This window comes from Hyla sarda, chromosome 8, assembly GCF_029499605.1.
Source record: "Hyla sarda isolate aHylSar1 chromosome 8, aHylSar1.hap1, whole genome shotgun sequence".
In the NCBI taxonomy this organism is placed as follows: Eukaryota; Metazoa; Chordata; class Amphibia; order Anura; family Hylidae; genus Hyla; species Hyla sarda.
The window spans coordinates 193,363,406-193,385,935 of NC_079196.1; the positions used below are offsets into that span (position 1 = coordinate 193,363,406).

The 22,530-nt window shown below is 44.8% G+C and overlaps 1 protein-coding gene across 3 annotated transcripts in view; it reads right to left on the minus strand.

Moving 5' to 3' along the window:
* Nucleotides 1-22,530, minus strand: part of IL21R (interleukin 21 receptor) — a 149,093-nt gene that overhangs the window by 12,200 nt on the left and 114,363 nt on the right. For 2 of the 3 annotated variants that reach the window (XM_056535842.1, XM_056535843.1), the window contains exons 2-7: nt 10,529-10,622; nt 7,841-7,955; nt 5,310-5,491; nt 4,348-4,493; nt 4,089-4,266; nt 2,235-2,331 (exon numbers count right to left, since the gene is read on the minus strand). In XM_056535842.1, the coding sequence (XP_056391817.1) occupies nt 2,235-2,331; nt 4,089-4,266; nt 4,348-4,493; nt 5,310-5,491; nt 7,841-7,955; nt 10,529-10,601 (791 nt within the window). In that variant the 5' untranslated portion in view covers nt 10,602-10,622. Of the gene's footprint in view, nt 1-2,234; nt 2,332-4,088; nt 4,267-4,347; nt 4,494-5,309; nt 5,492-7,840; nt 7,956-10,528; nt 10,623-11,542; nt 11,637-22,530 lie in introns of all 3 variants that reach the window. The other variant, XM_056535841.1, reaches the window with a different exon arrangement.

The window sequence follows — 22,530 nt, forward strand, 5'->3', positions numbered from 1 at the left end:
AAGCCATAGCTTTGCAGGGATCAGTCAGATAGGGGCTCGACTGCTCAAGCCTGTAGCTCAGGCTTGGAGAAATCAATCCCCGATCGGACGCCGCGGAGAGAGGTAAGGAGACCTCCGCCTACGTCCCAGCTGATCGGGACATCGCGATTTTATCGCGTTGTCCCGATAAGCCCAACTGAGCTGCCGGGAAATGTTTACTTTCGTTTTCAGATGCGGCGGTCAACTTTGATTGCCGCGTCTGCAGGGTTAACAGCACGCTGTACAACGATCGGTGCCGCACGCTGTTAGCCCAGGGTCCCGGCTATCGACCGTTTTTCACACCGGGACCGGGCTTAGGGTGTACAGGTACGCCCTAAGTCCTTAAGAGGTTAAAGGAAAACTGTCACATGTTTGCTCCCACACTAACCACAGGTACTGATTCCTATGATCCCTACCTTGGCCGGATCCGCCCGGCCGTTCGCCCGTAATCTTAGTTTTCTTATATGTGGAAATCTGGCTGTAACTGGCACGGGCGGGGCATCTGTAGCTTAAATTGCACTGACATCAGCGCCCCGCCTGTCCAGAGTGCCGCCTGCTTATGAATATTCATCCCCCTTCTCTCCAGCTCTCCCTCTCTTCGCCACTCCTAACTGGAGAGAGGGGGGATGAATATTCATAAGTGGCACTGACGTCAGTGCCAGTTAACCTGCAGAAGCCCCGTCCGGGCCAGTTACAGCAAGATATACACATAGAATAAAACTAAGATTACAGGCGAATGGCCGGGCGGATCCGGATAAGGTAGAGATCGTAAGAATCAGCATCTCTCGCACTATCCATCAGTACCTGTGGTTAGTGCGGGAGCAGACGTGTGACAGTTTTCCTTTAAAGCTACCCTACAAGCATCATTGACCTTAGAAAACCATAAACTCTAATCTTTAAAGCGGTACTCCAGTGGGAAACTTTTTTTTTTTTAAATCAACTGGTGCCAGAAAGTTAAACAGATTTGTAAATAGTAGCTTATACCTCAAGGACCTCACCAATTTAGGTGCATAATGATATGGGCGGAAATGATTAACAAACAGCATCAATATAAAAATGTAATGAATATAAAATAATAATACACATAACAAGGCACTAGAAAGGATAACTCCACTGGGCCCTAGTGGGTTATCAGATAATACTGATGTATACAATAAGCTGCTAAAAAATGGTAATAAAAATAATCCGATGGTCCGGCAAAAGCAGATACAGTCTGTTGGTCCGGTAACTGTGTTAAAAAAAAGTCCCGCTATATATCAGATGGCAAAAATCGGCTTAATGAAAATATTGCAGAGTCAATTTCCAGATGGGTCCTCTCCCGTATGTCCTCAGATGGTTAATAGCGATCGCCCCGGGGTTGCGAGTCACAGCGTGCGATCGCTATTAACCATCTGAGGACATACGGGAGAGGACTCTATAGCCACCATACATCGGTCCACATAGTGAGAACCAGGCGGCCATAGACGGTGAGAAATTCAACTATTGTTTGTATATTATACCACCCATCTGGAAATTTACTCTGAAAAAATGTTTTCAAATCAACTGGTGCCAAAAAGTTATACAGATTTGTAAATTGAATTAAAGAGGAAGTTGTGTAGTTCTTTCCAGTCTAACCACAGTGCTCTCTACTGACACTTCTGTCCATGTCAGGAACTGTCCAGAGCAGGAGAGGTTTGCTATGGGGATTTGCTCCTATTCTGGATAGTTCCTGACATGGACATAGGTGGCAGAAGAAAGCACTGTGGTCAGACTGGAAAGAACTACACAACTTCTTTGGTAATTTAATTTACAAATCTGTATACATTTCTGGCGGCAGTTAAGTTAAAAAATGTTTTTTTCTCTCTGGAGTACCCGTTTAAATGTTGGTGTAGAGGATCCGGATGTTGCAGCTATAAAAACGACCCTAAAATGTGACCACCTACTGAAAACCTAGAGGAGCATCTTTAACCTTATGTGTCCTAATTCAACATCTTTATCAGGACCCCCAACTACCATATCATTTATAGGACAGCAAAAGGGCCACCTGCATTATGTGCACCCAGTCGGGTGTACCAGGCATGGCGGGAGTTGTAGTCTTGCAATATTTGGAGGCACCCTGGTTGGGAAACACTGCCCTATATCTGTACTATAATATATACCGTACTGTATCATTACATTTATAAAGTAAAAAAAATCCTAAAAGCATAAATATACGTGCAAGCAATAAGACAACTTACAGCGGAGAATATAGAAAGCAAGTTATTAGAATCCCCAGGAACGCCACCGAGCCGACTATTCCAGATATCCACCAGATCTGACGATGGATTTTTTGCTCTGAAAATGAAAGAGATAAAAACTCTATTCTCAGTAATATGATTAAATCAAATTATACCGTGTTTAACCAGTTTTACAACAGTGATATGTAATATTCTACCTTAAAGGGGGACTCCGCTCAGGGCCGCCATCAGGGGGGTAACAGCCAGTACAGCAGTAAGGGGCCCTGGCTCCAAGGTGGCCCGGACCCCAGCTCACCCCCCTGCAGCAGCCCCCGCACAGAACCGCTGTAAAGCAGTCTCCTGCTCCCAGACCGACGTCGGGCACTTCCTGAGCCAGAGGGGGCGGCTGCTGCCAGACACGTTTTGTCTTTACACCTGCGGCATGCGGGCCCTGTGATATCAGCGCAGGGGCTGCACTGTCTGCCTGGGATGAGGAGAGCAGAGAGGTCCGGCCCCGCCCCCCTCACTCTATTGGTGGAGCAGGAGCACATGACCTTCTCCACAGACTGACCCCAGCTCACCGAGGAAGCCTTCCAATACCTACAGCTGGGTCCTGCCCATCAAAGGAAGTCACTTTCTAGGAGGAGGGGGAGGGAGGGAGGGAGGAGGAGGAGGAGGAGGGTCGTGTGTGCAGGTTGCAATTTGGGGATTATTGGGAGGTCTATAGGCATTATCTCATGCAACAGATGGAGGCACCCTGGTAATGAAACATTGAGATAATGTCTATTTATCGCCATCTCATTATTTCTTAACAAGGGTGCCCCCAGCTGTTCCAAAATTGCAAAACTACAACTCCCAGCATGCCCACACAGCCAAAGTTATGCTGGAAGTTGTAGTTTTGCAACAGCTGTAGGCAGGGGCGGACACAGACAGCAGAGGGCCCCTGTGCAAAGAATGTGCCTGCCCCCCCCCCCAAATGTCTATGGTTCAGGAACCCCCCCACTGCTATTAACCCCCCCGCTCTCATTACCCCCCCTTCTTCCATTAAACCCCTGCTCCTCCTTGCATCCACCTCATCCTGCCCCTCCTTCCATTCACCCTCCACTTCTATTACCCCCCCCCTCATGCTTCCATTCCCCCCCTCACTGCTTCCATTGACCCCCCTGCTCTTTCTTCCATTCACCCCTCCTGCCCCTGCCTCCATTCACCCCCTCTTGCTTCCATTCACCCCCTTGCTTCCTTTCACCCCCCCTTGCTTCCATTCACCCCCCACTATAGCCTGCTCCTTCCATTCTCCCCATCCTGCCCCTCCTTCCTTTCACCCCCATGCTTCCACTACCCCCTGCACCCATTAACCCCTCCTGCTCCTTCCATTCACTCCATCCTGCCCCTCCTTCCTCCCCCACTGCGCTTCCATTAACCCCTCTGATTCTTTCATTCACCCGAAGCAGCCCCTCATTCCATTAACCTCCCTGCTTCCATTAACCCCCTCCTCATGCTTCCATTACACATACACCCCCACTTCCCTTAACCCCCCCTGCTTCCATTAACCCCCCCTGCTTCCATTAACCCCCCCTGCTCGTTCCATTAACCCCCCCTGCTTTCATTACAATCCCCCCCCTGCTTCCATTAACCCCTGCTCCTATAATTTAGGTAGATAGATAGATATGAGAGATAGATAGATATGGGATAGATAGATAGATATGAGATAGATAGATAGATAGGACATAGATCAGTGTTTTCCAACCAGGGTGTCTCCAGCTGTTGCAAAACTACAACTCCCAGCATGTTTGGGTTTTATGTAAAGCAACAGAGGGATTTTGTTTTCATGGTTTACAACTGTTCCATTCAAGACATGACACAAAATCTTCATACCATCCATTGGAGTTGTCCATGTGATCGACGAGCTCCATTCACTCCAGTGACCAAGATATAAAGATGTACTTTTAGGGTGCGCTCGAATCCTGGCTACATATTGTTCCCCAGCTTCAAAAGATGACCTCAGGAGGATCACATTTTTTTCATCTTCAAGGACCCGGACAGTTTTTTGGTTCTATCCAACCATAAAATGTATGGATTAATCTTTTACGGTACTCAACAACCCATATACTTGAGAATAGGTACATTTTCTTACCAGCCGTGACTCTTCGTCCTTCTTGTAGCTCAGCTCATAGGCTAGTTCCCCACTTCTCATGACATCATTGTCATATATAGACTCCCAGGAAATGTTATAGTTTTCCGAAAGAGATACCGTGAGATTGAATGGCGGCACTGGCCTGACTGTCGAAAAGGACAAGATTTCATCATAAACTTCTACAACAATACACTCATAGAGGTTGCAATGCATAAAGAGCATTACTCCTGACCAGGGCCTGCACAGCGCTTCTCCTCTCCCCCGGCGGCTTGATGAGTGATGTCACAACGTCCTCCTGCGCGGGTCTGCGGAGGGACGCCACTTGCGCAACGTCCCTCATCAGACCCGAGCCGGCCTGACGCAGGCTCACTGTGTTAAAGTGCCCGACCATGGACCCATGTGGCACAAAAAAAGGGCAGCAAAATGCCGCCCCTGAAAGAGTGCCGCCCCTGAAAGAGTGCCGCCTGGGACCATGGTAGGGCCGGCCCTGCTCCTGACCATAGGCTGAGTCTTTTCAATATAGGGATATGTCAGCACTTCCGTGGAATCTGCGGTGGTGCATGAGGTAGGGTAAAGCCACAGGTAGAAGAAAGATGATACCCAGCACTCACCAGTGATGCACAGTGAAGATTTATTATGCCATAGTGTAGTACAAGGACGCGTCTCGGCGTGGGAGCCTTTCTCAGCTGTCTGCCATAGGCTCCAACACCGAAACGCATCCTTGTACTACACTATGGAATAGTAAATCTTCACTTTACATTACTGGTGAGTGCTGGGTGTCCTCTTTCTTCTACCATAGGCTGAGTCTGGTATTGCTGCTCATTCCTATTCAAGTCAACAGGGATGAGCTACATTACCAGGGAAAGCGAATGAACAGGATTGTCAAAACAGAAATTCTCTTCTTTCCCCCCTAATCTCAAATAAACTCATTCACAATATCCAGAAGCATTGGCATAACTCACATTTGTCACCTATCTTGAAAGAAGTGCAGAGCTGTGAAGAATTTTCTCCATTGTTCCTTGTCGTTCTGGTAATTGTGCAAATGTCATTGCCAGAAAAGTTTTCCATATTAATTGTGCAAATGTACTTGTGTTTCTTTTTACACTCAACCAGTATACATGTATCTTCTGACTCTTCAAAAGTCCTATAAAGAAACATAGTGTTAGTAAAAAAGCAATATAATCGTCCTGCTGAGTATTTATACATGTGCATCATCTACAAGAAAGCTAATATGTTAAAGCTGATGTAACGAAACCTGTTACTGCTTTCTTGGTGCCTGTCCAAGGGTAGTGCCTGGTCTTTCAGTTCAACTCCACTGAAGTCTATGAGGCTGAAGTCAATACTACACACAGCCTGTGACCATGTGTGGTAATGTTTGTGGAAGAAAGCAGCCCTGTTTTTTAATCCTATGCAACCCTTTGAAGGGGCATTCCTATGAGAAATAACCCTTATCCTAGGGAAAGAGGATAAGTGTATGTGTTACGCCGAGCGCTCCGGGTCCCCGCTCCTCCCCGGAGCGCTCGCAACATTCTTGCAATTGCAGCGCCCCGGTCAGACCTGCTGACCGGGTGCGCTGCGATACCTCTCTCAGCCGGGATGCGATTCGCGATGCGGCAGGCGCCCGTTCGCGATGCGCATCCCGGCTCCCGTACCTGACTCGCTCTCCGTCGGTCTTGTCCCGGCGCGCGCGGCCCCGCTCCCTAGGGCGCGCGCGCGCCGGGTCTCTGCAATTTAAAGGGCCACTGTGCCACTGATTGGTGCAGTTAGCTTAATTAGTGTGTTCACCTGTGCACTCCCTATTTGTACCTCACTTCCCCTGCACTCCCTCGCCGGATCTTGTTGCCATCGTGCCAGTGAAAGCGTTTCCTTGTGTGTTCCTAGCCTGTGTTCCAGACCTCCTGCCGTTGCCCCTGACTACGATCCTTGCTGCCTACCCCGACCTTCTGCTACGTCCGACCTTGCTCTTGTCTACTCCCTTGTACCGCGCCTATCTTCAGCAGTCAGAGAGGTTGAGCCGTTGCTGGTGGATACGACCTGGTTGCTACCGCCGCTGCAAGACCATCCCGCTTTGCGGCGGGCTCTGGTGAATACCAGTAGCAACTTAGAACCGGTCCACCAGCACGGTCCACGCCAATCCCTCTCTGGCACAGAGGATCCACCACCTGCCAGCCGAATCGTGACAGTATGATTGCAGGGGTCTGGGCACTGGGACCACACGATCATCCCTCACATATACCAAAAAAAAAAGTGGTGAGTTACAGGGTTACTCCACCCTGATCGCGGGGGTCCCTCCTTTGGGGACCCCCGCAATCTCCCTGCTGCATCTGGCGTTCATTTAAAGTGTCGGGTGCAACGCCGAAGGCTTGTGACGTCATGGTCACGCCCAGCTCGTGATTTTATGGTCACGCCCCCTCAATGCAAGTCTATGGGAGGGGGCGTGATGGCCATCATGCCCCCTCCCATAAACTTGCATTGAGGGGTGTGGCCATGATGTCACGAGCCTCCACATCGCCAGTCATCCGGCATGGAGCGAAGTTCACTCCATGCGCCGGATGTCTGAGGTGCTGCAGCTGAGATGGCAGGGGTTTCCCAGCAGCAGGGCCCCCCGGGATCAGACAAAGGGGATAAGATGTCTAGGGGCAGAGTCCCCCTTTAAGCATGCACACCACAGCTCCATTCATTCTCTGCATCATGCTGTACTCAGCATACTTGACCCAGCGCTCTATTCTTAGAAAAGAGCTGGATCCCCATTCTTGAGATCATAGGAGGTCCCAACGATTAAACCCCTGCAATCAGGCACTTATACCCTATTGTGTGGACAAGAGATGAGTATTTCCCACTGGAATATCCCTTTATTACATTGGCTTTTACCCATTAGATTGCCAAATATTGACTAACACCCATGGCGGTAAGCAGTTGTAGATGAGCCATGTCAAGGACTGAAAGAAGGAAGCATGTATGAAAACTATTCCATGTCATGGTGGTCCTTCACCTGACCCAGGCAATACCCACTTGGCGCATCCTTCCAAATTTTTACCTGGTTTGATGCATATTAGTAACTTTTTACATTACACAGGGACCACTGGCCCATTTGAAGCACCAGGTCCTGGATCAGACTGCTTTCCTATTACGACACCCTTCCTTACATATTGATCAGTTGGGTGGTAAGTCCAATGAAACCATATCACAGAGTTTACCCAAGAAGAGATATATTTAACGCCTTTTTAATAACCTGACATGAAAGCAGTGACTATGACTATAGGGGAAATTCTTTTAGCTTCTGTGGTTTTCTAAAGAAGTAGCAGATACCAAGTGTGTAGAATAGAAATTGTTTTGCAGATGGTGCATTACCAGATAGCAGTAATGGTGGCTGCTGAGCGCACTAGAAATATGTATTACTTGTCCACAACTGACATATGTTAGGCATGAGAAAATTACAAAATAATTCTCCTATGACTTTTCGTGTTACCAGAATAGATCTTTACATTCTTACCAATTTGCAGTCAGTGTATGAGAAACACTGGTGTTCATGTCTTCATCCTTCCGATATTCACATGTCAACGTGTCGATGAAATCTATATAACAAAGGAGATCTTGGCAGCACTGAGCTAAAAATTGAGAAAGATACCAGCATAAAATATTCTCGTTACTTCATCTTGTTAAAACTTTTACATTTATAAGAAAATCTGTCAGCTGCCATTCACTTTCCAAGCTGCCGATACTGTTAGATACTGTTAGAGTGAGGAGGTGTGAGAAGAAAGCAAAAAGGAGGGGCGCTCTATCGTGTGGAATAGGAAAGCAGATGGACGAGAAAGCACCCACTGCACCCAAAGTGATGTGATGGCCAGCTGGGGTGGTCAGCAACGACAGCACCTCACTTGGGTAGGGTGCGGGGTGGAAAGCGGTGAGGGAAGTTGTGCAACTCGAATTCCCCTATCCGTATCCGCAAGGGTACGGAAACAATGGAGGCAGGAGAAAAAACGAACGCGGGGGTTGGAACGAGCGCTACTGCTGTTGAGGAAAGAAATCAGGATGCCACGATAGCACAGGACAGTTTATTGAAGTTCAAGTAAAAGGACAACGCATTTCGGCACTACAGGTGCCTTCCTCAGGTCCACAAAACAATTAGAGCAGAGCATTTTGTAGCCTGTGTAGTGCTAGGGTGGCATGGCCATGCCACCCTAGCACTACACAGGCTACAGGACGCTCTGCTCTAATTGTTTTGTGGACCTGAGGAAGGCACCTACTAGTGCCGAAACGCGTTGTCCTTTTACTTGAACTTCAATAAACTGTCCTGTGCTATCGTGGCATCCTGATTTCTTTCTTCAACAGCAGTAGCGCTCATTCCAACCCCCGTATTTGAGTGAGACACATGGTACCTTTCATATATCTGTCTGTACTTCCAAAACATAGAAACACTATTTTATTCTCTGATGTAAAGTGTTAAAGAGGTGTTCTAAAGCTCCAGAAGTGCTTAGGGATTAAACACATCGCATTCCCTCCCATTCCTGTCTCTGCTTGATTGACAGTAAGCTGGAAGCCGAGCCCTGTTTTCATCTTGCTCCTGGGTACAATTTGTATGCACAGCACAGGAAAGAGATTTGGAAACAGAGCTCAGCTTCCAACTGACTGTCAATTATGGAGGGACAGGGATAAAGAGGGAGTGAGGAGATGTTACTCTTTCATGTGAATATTGGTCTGACAGTGCCCCACTGTGTAGGGACACATTCTATTTACTGCAGTTGTTTATGCAATGTGTGCACTGATGGCCACTTTCCCAAATATTTTAATAAAGCACATTATTAGGTAGAATAACTGTCGCTTTAAATACCCATTGTACTGCTAATTTTTTGCTTTCATTTTGCACTGTGTGAACCCAGCCTTAGCTACGTTCCCACACAATATTTTGGTTACTACTTCGGTTAGTATTTTGAAGTATTTTAGCCAAAACCAGGAGTGAGTACAAAACAAAAAATAAGTGCAAAACGTTCCATTATAGTTTTTCTCTGTGTCAGTTACACTCCTGATTTTGGCTGAAAATACTAAGCAAAATACTGTGTGTGAACATAAAACGGAGAATACAAGTATTTACGAGACCAATAAACAAAAACAAGACAAGACCTCTGTCTCTGCCTTTTAGGGTGCCCACCTCAGTAATAGGTGACGCAACTAAAGGTGCAGGGCGTCAAGGTCAAAAGGATAAAACAAAACAGTACAGGTCACAAACTAGGGAGCACAAAAAAATACAAAGAGACAAACAGACAAAGCAATGTCAGACAGGCCAGGTCCAAACCAAGATAGCGACAAGGTACAAAACGATAGGCAGAAGGGATAGTCAAAGGCAAACAACCGTCGAACCAAAAGGACTATAAGGCACAGAACGGCAGGCTAAAAAATTACCATGAAACAGGAAGCCATAAAAGCGTATCAGAAAAACATTTTCTTTTAAATCAACTGGTGTCAGAAAGTTAAACAGATTTGTAAATTACTTCTATTAGAAAATATGAATCCTTCCAGTACTTTTTAGATGATGAAAACTACAGAGGAAGTTCTTTTCTTTTTGAATTTCCTTTCTGTGTGACCACAGTGCTCTCTGCTGACACCCCTGTCCGTGTGAAGAACTGTCCAGAGTAGGAGAGGTTTGCTATGGGGATTTGATTTTCTCCCACTCGGGACAATTCCTAAAATGGACAGAGGTGTCAGCATTCAAAAAGAAAAAAACTTCCTCTGTAGTATATAGCAGCTGATAAGTAGTGAAAGGATTGGGATTTTTTAATAGAAGTAATTTACAAATGTGTTTAACTTTCTGGCACCAATTTGATTTGTTTTCCAGTGGAGTACCCCTTTAATAAGCTGATGAGTCCGGTATGAGCTGCGATAACGAGTGGGGCTGGGACACAGTGCATTGATTTAAAGCGGTACCCCTTTAACACATAATGTTGGCTTTGAAGCACTCGTGTTCTAGAGAAGTAGCAATATCATCATCTCTTGAGTCATTTCTTTCAAATGTAATTTTAGTTTGTCGATATCTGAGTCAGCAGAGGTTTGTACTGAGGTTTTGTATTGATGTGGCTTGGAGGGGAAAAAAGCATATACTGTGTATATATATATATGGGGTGTGGTGAGCGATGGAACAAACAGCAGGGACGGGTTCAGACACTCATCCGTATGGTGTACTTACAGACTGGTGCAATGCAACCTAATGCCAGTAGTATCAGCGTCGCTATTGGTTTCTGGCTCTTGATCTTCATCATCTTAATAGCCTTTGATCCTCTCTGTAAATGTAATGTAATAAGGCACCATTGTGATACGTAAAGATCAAACTGTTATTATAAATACAGAACTAAGTGACATGCTCGCTTTAAAGGGTATGTACACTTTTGCAACTAACTTAATAATGCTGTAATGCATTGGCCTCCAAACAGTTTAAAGACCACTGCTCCTATGCACCCAAAATATAAAGTAAAGCAACATTACACATACTCTCCTAAATACAGCTTCTATGCAGTGCTATGTAACTCCGTGGTTACAAACATAGTAATATACATATGGTTTGCAGGGGACAAATTAAAGGGGTACTCCACTGGAAAACATTTTTTTTTTTTTTTAATCAACTGGTGCCAGAAAGTTAAACAGATTTGTAAATTACTTCTATTAAAAAATCTTAATCCTTCCAGTACTTATCAGCTGCTATATGCTGCACAGGAAGTTCTTTTCTTTTTGAATTTCCTTTCTGTGTGACCACAGTGCACTGTGCTGACACCTCTGTCCATTTTAGGAACTGTACAGAGCAGGAGAGGTTTGCTATGGGGATTTTCTCCTACTCTGGATAGTTCCTATAATGGACAGAGGTGTCAGCAGAGAGCACTGTGGTCAGACAGAAAGGAAATTCAAAAAGAGAAGAACTTCCTGTGGAGTATATAGCAGCTGATAAGTACTGGAAGGATTAAGATTTTTTTTTAATAGAAGTAATAAACAAATCTGTTTATCTTTCTGGCATCAGTTGATTAAAAAAAAAAATTTTTTTCCAGTGGAGTACCCCTTTAAAGGGCACATGACTGCTAAATCAGACTACAAAAGTTTTGTTTGTACTGTTATTGTGGTGTTATTGTGGTGATACATAGGTCTGCATAGAAGCTGTGAACTCTATACATTTTTATCGATTTTCTTAAAAGAGCACTAGGGGACCCCATACCATCCAGAGCATAATCCTGTCCAGTTGCAGCATCCTCTTTGTCCCAGCTGAAGCACAGGGGCAGGACTAGCACTTCTCTGTGATCACTCCTGTCCTATCAGATTGCAACAAAGGGGAAGGGGTTACAGAGTAGCCTGCAGTGATTGGATGAAGAAACCCAGCACAGCACAGCAGACTCTGGGAGAAAGTGAACGGATGGTGAGTGAGGGCGGGCTTAGTGCTCGCCTCGGACATGCTTCTTTGTCAGAATGGATGTCAGAATGAGTGTGCAGCAGAACAGAGCGATTTGTGAAGCTAAACACATAAAAAATGCATGACCTAGTGAGTAACATAGAAGCATTATTTTTTCTGTGCTCTTACAAGTACACTATAAAGTAGGTCTAATGGTCCTATCATGTGTTCAATTTTGTGCATCAGTTGTTTTTTGCTTTGCTGAGGGCAGACTTCTTAAAAAATAATGCTTATATAGTATAAACTTAAAAGGGTAATACATTTCAGTTTTGGTTCATCATTTTTATAAATACCAAAGAAACATCAATGTTTGCTTATTTTAAAATAACTTGGAAAAAGTTGCGTAACTTATAGTGTATAGTGTTTCAGTAAAAGCTAGATGATACAGTTCCTTTAAAGGGGTACTCCGCTGCTCAGCGTTTGGAACAAACTTTTCCAGATGCTGGAGCCAGTGCCGGAGGCTCGTGACGTCATAGCCCCACCCCCTCATGACCTCACACTTATGGGGGATCTGTAGATGACATTGTGATGGGGGATCTGTAGATGACATTGCTGTGGGTGATCTGTAGATGACACTGTTATGGGGGATCTGTAGGTGACACACTGTTATGGGGGATCTGTATATGACACACTGGTATGGGGGATCTGTAGATTACACATTGTTATGGGAGATCTGTAGATGACACTGTTATGGGTGATCTGTAGATGACACTGTTATGGGGGATCTGTAGGTGACACACTGTTATGGGGGATCTGTATATGACACACTGGTATGGGGGATCTGTAGATTACACATTGTTATGGGAGATCTGTAGATGACACTGTTATGGGAGATCTGTAGATGACACTGTTGTGGGAGATCTGTAGATGACACTGTTATTGGGGATCTGTAGATTACACATTGTTATGGGAGATCTGTAGATGACACTGTTATGGGGGATCTGTAGATTACACATTGTTATGGGGGATCTGTAGATGACACTGTTATGGGAGATCTGTAGATGACACTGTTATGGGGGATCTGTAGATGACACTGTTATGGGGGATCTGTAGATGACATTGCTATGGGTGATCTGTAGATGACACTGTTATGGGGGATCTGTAGGTGACACACTTATGGGGGATCTGTAGATGATACACTGTTATGGGGATCGGTAGATGACACATTTATGGGGGATCTGTAGATGATAAACTGTTATGGGGATCGGTAGATGACACATTGTTATGGGGGATCTGTATATGATGCAGTTATGGGGATCTTTAGATGACACTGTTATGGGGGATCTTTAGGTGACAAACTTATGGAGGATCTGTAGTTGACACACTGTTATGGGAGATCTGTTGGTGACACACTTATAGGGGATCTGTACTTGATGCAGTTATGGGGATCTGTAGATGACACACTGTTATCGGGGATCTATAGATGACACACCGTTCTGGGGGATCTGTAGATGACAAACTGTTATGGGGGATCTGTAGGTGACACACGTATGAGGGATCTGTAGATGACATTGTAATGGGGGGATCTGTAGATGACACTGTTATGGGGGATCTGTAGATGACACACTGTTCACTGTTATGGGGATCTGTAGGTGACACACTTATGTGGGATCTGTAGGTGACACACTGTTATGGGGTATCTGTAGATTATGCTGTTATGGGGGATCTGAAGATAACATTGTTATGAGGGATCTGTAGATTACACTGTTATGGGGGATCTGTACATGATGCAGTTATCAGGATCTGTAGGTGACACACTTATGGGGGATCTGTAGGTGACACACTGTTATGGGGGAATCTGTACATGATGCAGTTATGGAGGATCTGTAGATGATACACTTATGGGAGATCTGTAGATGATGCACTGTTATAGGGGATCTGTAGATGACACTGTTATTGGGGATCTGTAGATTACACATTGTTATGGGAGATCTGTAGATGACACTGTTATGGGAGATCTGTAGATGACACTGTTATTGGGGATCTGTAGATTACACATTGTTATGGGAGATCTGTAGATGACACTGTTATTGGGGATCTGTAGATTACACATTGTTATGGGAGATCTGTAGATGACACACTGTTATGGGGATCTGTAGATGGCACAGTTATGGGGATCTGTAGATGGCACAGTTATGGGGGATCTGTAGATGACACTGTTATGGGGATCTGTAGGTGACACACTTATGAGGGATCTGTAGATGACATTGTTATGGGGGATCTGTAGATGACACTGTTATGGGGATCTGTAGGTGACATACTTATGGGGGATCTGTAGGTTACACTGCTATGGGGGATCTGTAGGTGACACACTGTTATGGGGGATCTGTAGGTGACACACTGTTATGGGGGATCTGTAGATGGTACTTATAGGGTATCTGTAGGTGACACACTTATGAGGGATCTGTAGATGACACCGTTATGGGGCATCTGTAGGTGACACACCTGTAGGGGGTCTGTAGGGGACACTGTTATGAGGGATCTGTAGGTGGCACACTTATGGGGGATCTGCAGGTGATACACTGCTCTGGGGGATCTGTAGATGATGCAGTTATGGGGGAATCTGTAGATGATGCAGTTATGGGGGATCTGTAGATGACACTGTTATGGGGGATATGTAGATGACAGTGTTATGGGGGATCTGTAGATGACACTGTTATGGGGGATCTGTACATGGTACAGTTATGGGGAATCTGCAGGTGACACACTGTTATGGTGAATCTGTAGGTGACACACTGTTATGGGGAATCTGTAGGTGACACACTGTTCTGGGGGATCTGTAGGTGACACAGTTATGGGCGGATCTGTAGATAACACTATTAGGGGGCATCTGTAGGTGACACACTTATGAGGGATCTGTAGATGACACTGTTATGGGGGATCTGTAGGCAACACACTTATGGGGGATCTGTAGATGACACACTGTTATGGGGGATCTGTAGATGATGCAGTTATTGGGGGAGCTGTAGATGACATTGTTATGGGGGATCTGTAGATTACACTGTTATGGGGGATCTGTAGATTACACTGTTATGGAGGATCTGTACATGATGCAGTTATGGGGTCTGTTGATAACATGCTTATGGGTGATCTGTAGGTGGCACACTGTTATGGGGATCTGTACATGGTACAGTTATGGCGGATGTGTAGATGACACACTGTCATGGGGGATCTGTAGATTACACTGTTATGGGGGATCTGTAGGTGACACAGTTATGAGGAATCTGTAGGTGACACACTGTTATGGGGAATCTGTAGGTGACACACTGTTCTGGGGGATCTGTAGGTGACACAGTTATGGGGGATCTGAAGATGACACTGTTATGGGGCATCTGTAGGTGACACACTTATGAGGGATCTGTAGATGACACTGTTATGGGGGATCTGTAGGGGACACACTTATGGGGGATCTGTAGGTGACACACTGTTATGGGGGATCTGTAGGTGACACAGTTATGGGGGAGCTGTAGATTACTTTGTTATGGGGGATCTGTAGATGACACTGTTATGGAGGATCTGTAGATGACACACTGTTATGGGGAGCTGTAGATGACACACTTATGGGGGATCTGTAGGTTTCACACTGTTATGGGGATCTGTAGATGATGCAGTTACGTGGGAGCTGTAGATGACATTGTTATGGGGGATCTGTAGATGCCACTGTTATGGGGGATCTGTAAATGATGCAGTTATGGGGTCTGTAGATGACACACTTATGGGGGATCTGTAGGTGACACACTGTTATGGGGGATCTGTAGTTGACACACTGATATGGGGGATCTGTAGGTGACACACTTATAGGGGGGTTAGGGGTCTGTGACTAACACACTTATGGGGATCTATAGACTGACAGAGCCCACCTTTCGGGCATGTGAGCTGCTTTCAGAGCCTGGAGCTGATAGATTTCCCTGAGAGACATGATAGACTTACTGGTGTACAGTACAGTGACCCCTGACCTGCCTTCCTCCAGACATCTCACTGTCGGTGGTACAGAGCAGGGAACCACCCCCCTCCCCATGCTGCTGGTTGGCATTGGCAGGGAACAGAGTACACAGCTGAGTGACAGGGGAAGGAAAAAAAGAGAACTTCATGCAAATAAGTTTCTGGCACTGCAGCAATAATTAAAGGGGTACTCCCCTGGAAAACATTTTTTTTTAATCAACCGGTACTGGAAAGTTAAACAAATTTGTAAATTATTTCTATTTAAAAATCTTAATCCTTTCAGTACTTCTCAGCAGCTATATGCTCCACAGAAAGTTCTTTTGTTTTTGAATTTCCTTTCTGTCTGACCACAGTGCTCTCTGCTGACACCTCTGTCCATTTTAGGAACTGTCCAGAGCAGGAGCAAATCACCATAGCAAACATATCCTGCTCCGGACAGTTTTTAAAATGGACAGAGGTGTCAGCAGAGAGCACTGTGGTCAGACAGAAAGGAACTTCAAAAAGAAAATAACTTCCTCTGGAATATACAGCAGCTGATAAGTAGTGGAAGGGTTAAATGGGCACTGTCAGATACAAAAACTTTGCATATGTTGTAAAGCATGCAAAACCAATAGGTTTTGCAATTGCTTTCATTAGAAAATTTTCTGTATTTCATACTGAATAAGCCAGTCAAACAACTGCTCCCCCTGCCTGCTCGGACACATACTAGTCCTCCTGTGTCCATGCGTCATCACCTATGTCATGGACACACGTCCTTGATTGACAGCTGTAAGCGCAGGGCTCAGAGCTGGAGGAAAAATCCTCCCACTGTCAGCTTGTGTCCCGCTACTGTCAGTGAGAACAAGCTGGGAGTTGTAGTTTTGCTAATGCTAAGGGAGATGTGAGCAGACAGCATACTGAGGGAGGGGGTGGAGACCTGCACAGCGAGGCCACGCCCCCTCTCTTTGAGAGAAATTAGGACTAGTGAGCTAAATTAAAAGTGTAATAAAAAAATAAAAGTGCTAGACACATAAAAATTAGATGTGAAGGGTCAGGATTAGGTACTGAGTGATATATAAAAAAATATGTTTTTTGTTGGATCTGACGGGTTTGCTTTAAGATTTTTAAATAGAAGTAATTTACAAATCTGTTTAACATTTTGGTACCAGTTGATAAAAAAAAATAATTATAATAATGTTTCCCAGGGGAGTACCCCTTTAATTATTGCTGCAGCACCAGGAGCTTATCCTCCAGTACTGATAGCAGAGCCTGCACTGGGGCGGAGGGGAGTGGCGCAGGGTTGTGAATCCGGCCCCGGCTTCTCAGTCAGGGACACTGATGTCTGCTGCCCTTGTGATCAGACTGCATCCTCCTCCGCTCTGAGTGGAGGGACAGCGCGGTGACCACAGGAGCAGCAGGGGAGAATGACAGTCGGTCCTGAAGCCCCTGCTGATGTTTTACCTCACAGTGGAGGCTTTTGGACTTCAGTAACATGGCGTGTCTCCACCTTTAGTCGGACATGGGCTATGTTGTGTACATGACATGACATGTGCACAACACAGCATTTAAGTCTGTAATGTTGTTCTAATAGACAGTCTTCGTCTTCATGTTCCTATGGCCAGTGAGTGCCGTACAGCATCTGTGAAGGTGTCGTTAAGTGACGTCATCACAAATGCTCTAGGTAATGGCAGCCCCCAGTACAAACTCCATAAATGAATAAAATGAAAAATGGATTACACTTACATTGAATATACAAATTAACTTAATGTTATATCACAATTTTATTAATGTATATAAAAATAAGTGACACATTCCCTTTAAACATTTTATTGGTGTGGTTCTGAGTGTCCAGGAGGAGATGGATCCTACTATAAATCTATGGAACAGGAGAGCAGTTTTCAGCCGAGTACTTCTCTAGGCTCGTTTTAGTGGTCAGTGGGGTCTGAACATGGTCTGGACTAGACCCCGACCCATCAAATCTTTTGACATAAATCATATAATTTCAAAGGTTTTTTGGGACAGTAACACTTTAAAGCTTCTATCACACTGCCGTTGTGCCCCCGTCAAGAACAGCCCTCAAACTCTCTCTTTTTTTTTTTTTTAGTTTGACAGCCATCATTTTAACAGGGCGCAACGGGCAACAGACCCTGTAATAGTCAATGGGGTCCGTTGAGCGCCGCTGTTTTTCAGCGGAGTAGCGGGAGAAAAATACGGCACAAGCTGTATTTTTTCTCCCGCTATTTTCCCCACCGGCCATGACACTACCGTGTCACAACAGTAGTGTGAAAGGGGCCTAATATTTAAGGCCCATCCTTAAAGGGGTACTTCATCGGAAAACATCTTATCTGCTATCCAAAGGATAGGGGATAAGATGTCTAATTGTGGGGTCCCACCACTGCAGGCTGCGTTCGTGATGTCACGCCATGCCCCATCCATTCATGTCTATGGAAGGGGGCATGACGGCTAGTATGTAGCCATCATGTTTCCTCCCATAGACATGAATAGAGGGAGCGTCTTGGCTGTAGTCACCAGTCATCCAGCACGAAGCAGAGTTTTCTCCATGCACGGATGACTAGGGTGCCATGCCACAGATCAGACATCTAATCCTTTATCCTTTGGATAGGGGATAAGATGTTTTTCGTCAGAGTACCCCTTTTACATAGACCCTCAATATCAGATTGGTGGGGTACTGTCTTCCATCATGCCTCCAATCAGTCTGATAAAGGGGGTCACTGCAGCTCACTGCCCTTCATCTGGCACAGCTCTGTACATTTGGTGGAACTTACATGAGTGTTTTAGCTTTCTCAACTAGCTGTTCCAGGGGGGTGTAGGCAGTTTGACTCTCCACCCAGCAGATGTTGATGGCCAATTATAAGGTCATGTACATTATTCACACCCCATTGTAGCCAAGCACTCATCTTAGTGATCACTGGTTACATGTACGACACATGACCGCTGAGGCCAGTAATCTTATTGCTGCAGAATTATCTACCAGTAGAAAAAGTTTCAGGTGCTTTTCCGAAGACCGACTATCAGGAAGACTCTATGTTGTGGAGCAGCATTATAATGCTTCTCATGTACATGGACAACAATGTCTATGCTATTTGTTTTCGTAAGAAAGTCAAACAGTTAATTCTTTATGGTAGAATAACAAGAAATAAGGAAAAAATACAAGTTGGTGTGACTGCATGATCAGACTACACAATTTGTTTGAAGTCTGTAATCATAGAGACATATAGATCTGCATAGGGGCTGTACACCAAATTAGATTTTTAATCGATTTGATTTTTTCACACTTGCTTCTACTTTTTTAATCGAGTCTTTCAAACATAACATACTATGTATAGGCTACATAAAGTGAAGGGCCATATTCGGAACCTATGCACCGGATATAAAAAAACAGATGCGTTGTAAACTCAATTGTGAGAGCAACACTTGTTGCAGAGTTGGCCTTTCACGATAAGTAGGCTATGCACAGTATGTTGTTTTGGACAGACTCACTGATACAGTAAAAGTGAGGGAAACTTTGAGTCTCCAGTCATTATGAGCTACATTATTTGCACAAAATTTTTAGGGGTTTTACATTATGTTTTAAAGTGCACTGAGAGAAAGAAAATAAAACTTGTCTAAAACTCATGCAACCAGGTAAAATGAGCTTTGATTTGTCATTTGTAAGGTCCTCAGGGACAGAGGTGATGGGATCTATTATTGTTTTCCCTTATTATTGGTACTGTGGTCTTAGAACCCAATAAAGCTTACAAACCAGTTTCCCTATCATACACACAGCAACAACTGTATAGGAAGTCATTTGATTTATAATTTTTAGGGGGAAACTGGAGAAACCACGAAGAAAACATACAAACTGCATACACTGCCTGATACCAAAAATCTGCCATCACTTTCATGCTGCCCAAACCACGTCATCAGGGCATTCCCTGGCAGCTTCTCCCTGCCCCACCAGCCTAGACCAATTACCCAATGCTGGAAACACTGCAGATTCTTAACATCTATTCTCTGCTTGAAGTTACAGTACAGAACTTGGTTCATAGCAGATAATGCACCCAAGGACATAACTTCAAATTTGGAAGCCTGGTCTCGACAGCACTTATGTTTACAATCTGCATATTATTTATCACAATGGTCTATTTGTGTCTAACCACAGTCTTGAGTTCAATTTTTTAACAACTTTTTAAATATTGAACTCAACAAACTAAGTTACAACTAAGGAGCTCTATAAAATCTGCATGAAATGGTCACTATTGTTTCAAACAACCCCCTCCCATTGGATAGTCTGTGATTCCTTACAAATTTGTAACTAACTTCATTAACTAAAAACTCCTGAAAAACAGCTCAATTTTTGGCCACTAAGTCTCCCATCCTTGCGATTTGCTGTCCACTGCCTGTCGTCAGGGAGAATTTATCTCTAGTATCAGCTAAATCAAGTCATATTACAGGATGTGGGGCAGGGCTTAGCATGTGCTTTGTGCAGGATAGGTGAATTTGTACCTGCAAACTGAGCCAGTCTGCCTGTTGAAGATGATCGATAATGTTCCTCACAGTTTCTTAAAGTTCCTTAAAGTTTAACCCCTTGCTTGCAGTTATCCTACTGCTTCTATTTTTGCTCACAAAGAATCTGGCAATGCCAATGTATCGGTAAGCCCTTTTACCTCCAAATGCCTGGAGAGAAATCTAGTTCTGTACTGTTAAAATCAACTTAGCACAATGCAGTCCATTTAATCCATTGCACTTTCTCTATCACTAGGTTATGATATAGCACAGAAGAGTATGTGCATTGATTGGCCAGAGAAATAAGGGAAAGGAAGTCCCGTGGGTGTACTTTTGGCAAACAGTCCCCCTCTGGTCACACCTTCTGTAGTGGAGAAAACACTAAATAGCTGTGCACTATGGAAGAGACTTTCTGGAGCTCAAGAAGTGATACTCTAACAAAATCATTCAGGTTTTTAATATCTTTTGAAATGACAGGTACGCTTTAACAATGACTTATTAAAGTGCAGCTGTCACCTAGAATATGCTTGTGACACTGCATACACAGTGCCTTAGGGCTTCACAAACATATTCTAGTACATCTGTATAGATAAATCAGGCTGGTTTATACTTACAAATAATGCCTTTGGGAGTTGGTCCAGCAGTCGGAGAGACGGGGCCCGGGGTCTGCTCTGCTCTGGAGCCACATGACCTTTCTCTAGCTATGTTGCACTAGTGATTGACACACATCTCATCTACCCTAAGCATTCATGTGCACTTCTCCTGCATTATGTATCCAGAGAAAGGTGGTGCCACCCTGGGGTAGAGCAGGCCCAGGCCTCCACCTCTCCTGTCGGCCCAACTTAAGGAGAAATTAGAAATGCATTATTTGTAAATATATAGCAGCACAGGTATGTCCAGGATAGGTTTATGAAGCCCTAGTGCAATGTGTGCCACTTCACAAGCCTATTCTATGTGACTTCTTTGAAGTTGTGGCCTATGTTATTGTGGTAGCCCAGTATGGGATGGGGAGTCCCTCCATGTCCCCAGGCCCCCCACCCCTACAGTGTAACCCCTATTATATATATGTTTGTATTACTAGTGTACTGTTGCTTTAAATATTATACCATGTGCTTGTTAACCAGGAGGCACTAGTGACCAGGTAACCCCCACAAGTGACCTATGGGATTCTTGCTAAGCTCCCCTATAAAAACCAGGGGAGGGACTGCAATCGCTCTCGTGGAGCTCTTAGCTCTTGTTCCTGAGGTCCAGTTCAGTCAAGACATCTCAGAGTGTGTCCAGAGCATTGGAGGCCTCAAGGCTAAAGTCTGCAGCCACAAAGTCAGCTCAAGTAAGTTCAAAGTCATCTTCATGTCAATTGTCAAGTCAGTCAAGTCAAGTCAAGTCTTCTATATAGTCACCGTGGCCTGCACTAAGGTGTCTCTACATACTGCAAGTCCCAGTAAGCCTGCAAGGTCCCCCTGTGTCACTGGTCACCTCCTTGGGATATTGGATGTACTGCATAAACTGTATAACCTGTCTACCCCCAGTAAAGCTACCGTTGTATGTAACTTGGCATCGGTGTCTTCATTGCCCCCGTGCCTAGCCCAGGACCAGCGGTATTACTTTGGGTGGTTAAGGCTAAACCACGCCCTGGCATCACAACAAGAAGGGGTTAATAACATCTGCCCCCAGGGTTACAACATCTGCCCTACATTGCACCCCGCTATACCACATTATTTTCTATTTCACCCTTGTTCCTCTTTTCTTTTTCTTTTAGTTTGTTTTCGCCAAATTTTAGTGAAGTTCCACTTTGCAGACTTTTTATTATAGTGACAAATGTAACTGTTAGTCTTTAGCTAACAATCTTTTTTGGTAAAACTGTAACAAAAAACAGATTAATGGAGCACTCACCCAGTGAATGAAACATCCAGACCCATGCGATCGTCCACTTCGGACCAGGGCGGGAGGCGGTAGATGGAACCGGGGGAGTTTGGGTTCGCTAGCGTCTGAACTCCTCCGGTTCCATCTACCGCCTCCCCGCTCCTGTCCGAAGTGGATGATCGTATGGGTCTGGATGTTTTATTCACAGGTTGAGTGCTCCGTTACATATACTGTTTTTTGTTACATTTATGGACTTTACATTTCTAAGTGAGCACCACCTGTCATACCCAGATTCCTAGTGACACCTCCTATACAGCCTTAGTGCGTCAGATCCACACATTGGATGCATGCCTACAGTGACGGCTTCCTTTCTTTTTTCTTTGCCATTGTATAACTGTTTTTTTTTTTATTAGTTTTTCAAAAAGAAAATAACATTCACATTTTTGCATTTGTACAAAGTAATAAAA